The following is a 3,928-nucleotide window of genomic DNA, read 5'->3' on the forward strand; positions in this document are numbered from 1 at the left end:
GCATCTACTGGAGGGGCTGACAAGGAAGCATGGGATGGGAAAGGGGAATTATTTCCCCTTACCCTCCCCCAACCCCTTTACTTGCTAATGTGTCTCCTTGGTTCTACCAACATAAACAGCCAATAGGATTGGGCAGTAGGTCTAAATATTTGAAGTGCACTTATAATCAAACACGAAGGCACAACTTTTAAGAAAAGTGAAAGTCAGTGTATTTATTTGTTAACTTTATGCCAGTGTATTAATTGATTGGTCTAATATTTAAGTATATGACATATGAGAAATCAATGGTTTGTACCCCAGCAGGTTCTTGATGGCTTCTTTCACTGCCCTGGTTTTCAGGCTGTAGATAATGGGGTTCAACAAAGGGGTTGCAATGCTGTATTGGATGGAGAGAAGTTCATCCAGGACCACTGAGGAAGCAAGGTTGGAACCAAAGTACCTAAAGCAGCCACTGCTGTAGTACAAAACCACAACAATGAGGTGGGAAATGCATGTAGAAAATGTTTTTCTTTTGGCTTCTGCTGAATGCATCTTCAGAACTGTGGAGATAATGTAGATGTAGGACACCAGAATGACTGAAAAGGAAAGAAGGCCTACAGTAGTAAACGCAATAAAGAATGTTACCCAAATCCTCAAAGTGTTAGTACAAGATAAGGCCACTAAAGATGGGAATTCACAGCTGAAGTGTCTGATAATGTTTGAACGACAGAACACCAGTTTCAAAAGAGGCGACGTATTTATCAATGAATACGTGAAGCCCATTGCCCATGACCCTCCCACCAGCCCTCTGCAGAACTCTCTGTTCATGATCTGTGCATAATACAAGGGCTTGCATATGGCAGCATATCGGTCGTAAGCCATGGCTGAAAGAAGGAAGACTTCAGTGATTCCTGTCAAAAAGATGAAAAAAATCTGGGCAATGCAGCCGTAATAGGAGATGGTCCGGCTTGAGCACAAACTCATTAGGGCCCTAGGCACAGTCACTGAAGAAAAGCAGACATCCAGGAAAGAGAGGTGACTCAGCAAGAAGTACATGGGGCTGTGGAGGTGAGCGTCTCCCTTTATGACCATCAAGATGACCACATTTCCCATCAAGGTTGCTGCATATATGCACAAAAATATAAGGAAGAGGAAGATTCGGACCACTGGGTTTTCTGCGAATCCCAAGAGAACAAAATAAGTTGCTGACGTCTGATTTTCCATTTCCTCTTCCAGCACTAGCGTATACTGCCACAAAAAAGCAGAATTCAAGTTAAGTGAAACAAAATTCATAAATAGATCTGTATATGTCCTCCCACTCCTGCCCCTAATTAACATGTACCCTGATGCTATTATGCTGACCGTTCCTTCCACTGGTGTAGCTGGGGGGGCGGTGCACTAAGTTTTGCAGGGAGCCTCCCTGCAGCATTCAAGTGGCTCCTCTCCTCCCCTTTAGAGCCATGTGGGGGGGGGGGGGGAAACAGAGGCGAATGGTTGGCAAGGGGAGGGGGAGGAGCCACTTGCATGCTCCAGGGAGGCTTCCTGCAAAACTTAGTGCACTGCCCCCCCCAGCTACATCAGTGGTTCCTTCACCCCCACCAGTGGCAATCAGTGAGCAAAGAATATACAGTAATGACTCCAGCAATCCATGCAAAGTTGTTTACAACACTTTAATCAGTGTGGAAAAGAATTGACATGTTATTGCAGGACTTGCTCAAGACTTCCTGAGGCTTAATGCAGCATGACAAATTCTCTCCCCCCCCCCCCCCGATATCCAGTGGTATTCCAGCACTAGCTCTTGCCACTCTCTAACCTGAAAGAGTTAGAAGGAAGTTAGAAAGAACCTGAAGGAAGAGGGGAAAGGAAGAGGAAATGTGGAGGAGGAGACTAGATCTCTCCTCCACATACCCTCTTCAGCTCCATCCCCTGTGTACTTTTCCTATCCAGTGAGTGGGAGGAGAAGGAGCAGTTGTGAAGGTCCTCCAATATTCCAAGTGAATATTCTTATGGTTACATGCAGTGGTGGGATTCCGCTGGTTCTCACGGGTTCTGTCACAGGTTGAACCCTGGCCTGACTAGTAATTTACTGGCTGCACAGTATCAGGCCTGAAGCCTTGGCCAAACCAGGAGTGCACATCATCCTGGGAGCTTCATGCTGATGCAATATCTGGTGATATTGCATCAGGTGATTTCACGTGTGTGTGTGTGGCAGCAGCTGCACAGTCAGCATGACTGTGCAGTAATTCCCAATGCTGTGATTGGCTGCAAGAAATATAAATGTCCAGCAGAGGCAAGCAAGTGTGTGGGAGAAGCAGAGCATTGTGAGCCAGAGGCTACATTGGTTGGAAGAGTGGATCGTGTACCGTTGTACTACCTGGACATTGTAAATATCTGTACATACAGTAAAGGAGGAGTGTGGTGGATGACTTCTGCCTCTGAGTCTTCCTTGTCGCCGGGGGTGATTGTGGTTCGGCCGTGAGGCACAGAAACATCAAACAGCTGTGCACAGCAGCTCGTAACAGGTTCTGTAGAACCCCTAACTATCATAGGACGCAGTTCTAAGAACCGTTTGCTATCATGCGGGACTGCTGCCTGCTCAGTCCTTGCAAGCGTTCGGAGGAGGGCTGGAGCAGCAGCTGCTCGCGGATTGGTGGCCAGTCCAAGCCCTGCAGCAGGAATCACAGCCCAGCCTGCTTGCGCAGCCTTGTCCCTTTCCCCTCCAGCCGCCTTGGCGCCCGGGAAACAGGCAGAGGCTTTGTCTTGGCCCCAGACCACCTGGGGGGTCCATAATCCGTGGGGGAGCCTTTTGTTCTTGCCCTCCCCCAGCTGCCCCGCGGGGAATGAATGGACCAGAAGCAGCAGCAGGCGGGGGCATCCTGACATCTCCCCTTTCAGGCTGCAATCCGTGCCACACTTTCCTGGGAGTAAGCTCCATGAACTAGAATGGCACTTACTTCTGAGTAGGCAGACAAGCAGGCGCTCGCTGCGCTGGTGGGCAGCTTCAATCTGTCTGAGCAGCAGCAGCAGGAGGAGGAAGAGGCACGAAAGCCTCCGAGATGGATGCAGCAGCGAGGGAATTGGCTGGGCTACTCACCCCACGGTTGGTGATGTGAGGCTGGCTAGAGAAAACACTGCCCTCTCCCAGGCTGCAGTCCTGGCCACACTTTCCTGGGAGGAAGCCCCATGGACTCTGGTGGGACTTACTTCTGAGTAGGCAGGCAGAGGATGGGGCTCTGAATCTTTCATCGTGGCAGGTGGCCCCTAAGCCATGCCAGATGTTTGTGGGATGCTGTCCCATAATTAGTTTGCTGCACCCCACTGTATAGTTTTGCTTGACTGCTCCAGTAGAGTGAAGAGCTTGGCTGGTCTTACTCCCTGGACTGTAACTTAAGTGGGATGGGATGATATGGGATGGGAGATTGTGGAGAGGGTGTGTGATGTGTATTTTGCAGCATGCTGTGCCAGTGATTTTCAGTCTTTTTCATCTCATGGCACACTGCAAGACTCTAAAATTGTCAAGGCACACCATTTGTTGTTGTTTTGTTTTTTAAAAAAATTGACAAGGCACACCGTACTGCTGGTGGGGGCTCACATTCCCTACTGGCCCTACTAATAAATGATCACCCCCCAAATTCCCACGGCACACCTGTAGACCATTCACAGCACATCAGTGTGCCATGGCATATTGGTTGAAAATCACTGTGGTATACCAAGTTGAACTTCTGCTGCAAGCCTCCATCTCATCAATGAGACGATAAGTGCTAAGTCCGTAAGGGCACGTTTTACTTGCAGCCCTAGCTCGGATCTGTCACTTATGAAGTAGTACTAGTAATACTATTTCTTAAACACCTCAAATAACATAGAAGTAGTCCATAATAAGTAAAAGCAGAACCATGCCTGCAGGAGAATGTAAACAGACACCTGAAGCAAAGGAACCTGTGGCAAGTGG

The 3,928-nt window shown here is 48.6% G+C and overlaps 1 protein-coding gene across 1 annotated transcript; it reads right to left on the minus strand.

Annotated features, from left to right (window-relative positions):
* Positions 1 to 258: 258 nt before the first annotated feature.
* LOC136652827 (olfactory receptor 8S1-like) lies at positions 259 to 1,203 on the minus strand. Its single transcript, XM_066629748.1, has one exon. It carries the CDS (start codon positions 1,201 to 1,203, stop codon positions 259 to 261), a length of 945 nt encoding a protein of 314 aa, XP_066485845.1.
* Positions 1,204 to 3,928: the final 2,725 nt, after the last annotated feature.

The sequence above is a fragment of the Tiliqua scincoides genome, chromosome 5, assembly GCF_035046505.1.
Source record: "Tiliqua scincoides isolate rTilSci1 chromosome 5, rTilSci1.hap2, whole genome shotgun sequence".
Lineage (NCBI taxonomy): Eukaryota > Metazoa > Chordata > Lepidosauria > Squamata > Scincidae > Tiliqua > Tiliqua scincoides.

What these genes read in the sequence shown, in the direction of transcription:
- LOC136652827 (XM_066629748.1), bottom strand. Translation starts at nt 1,203, where the DNA reads ATGGAAAATCAGACGTCAGCAACTTATTTTGTTCTCTTGGGATTCGCA.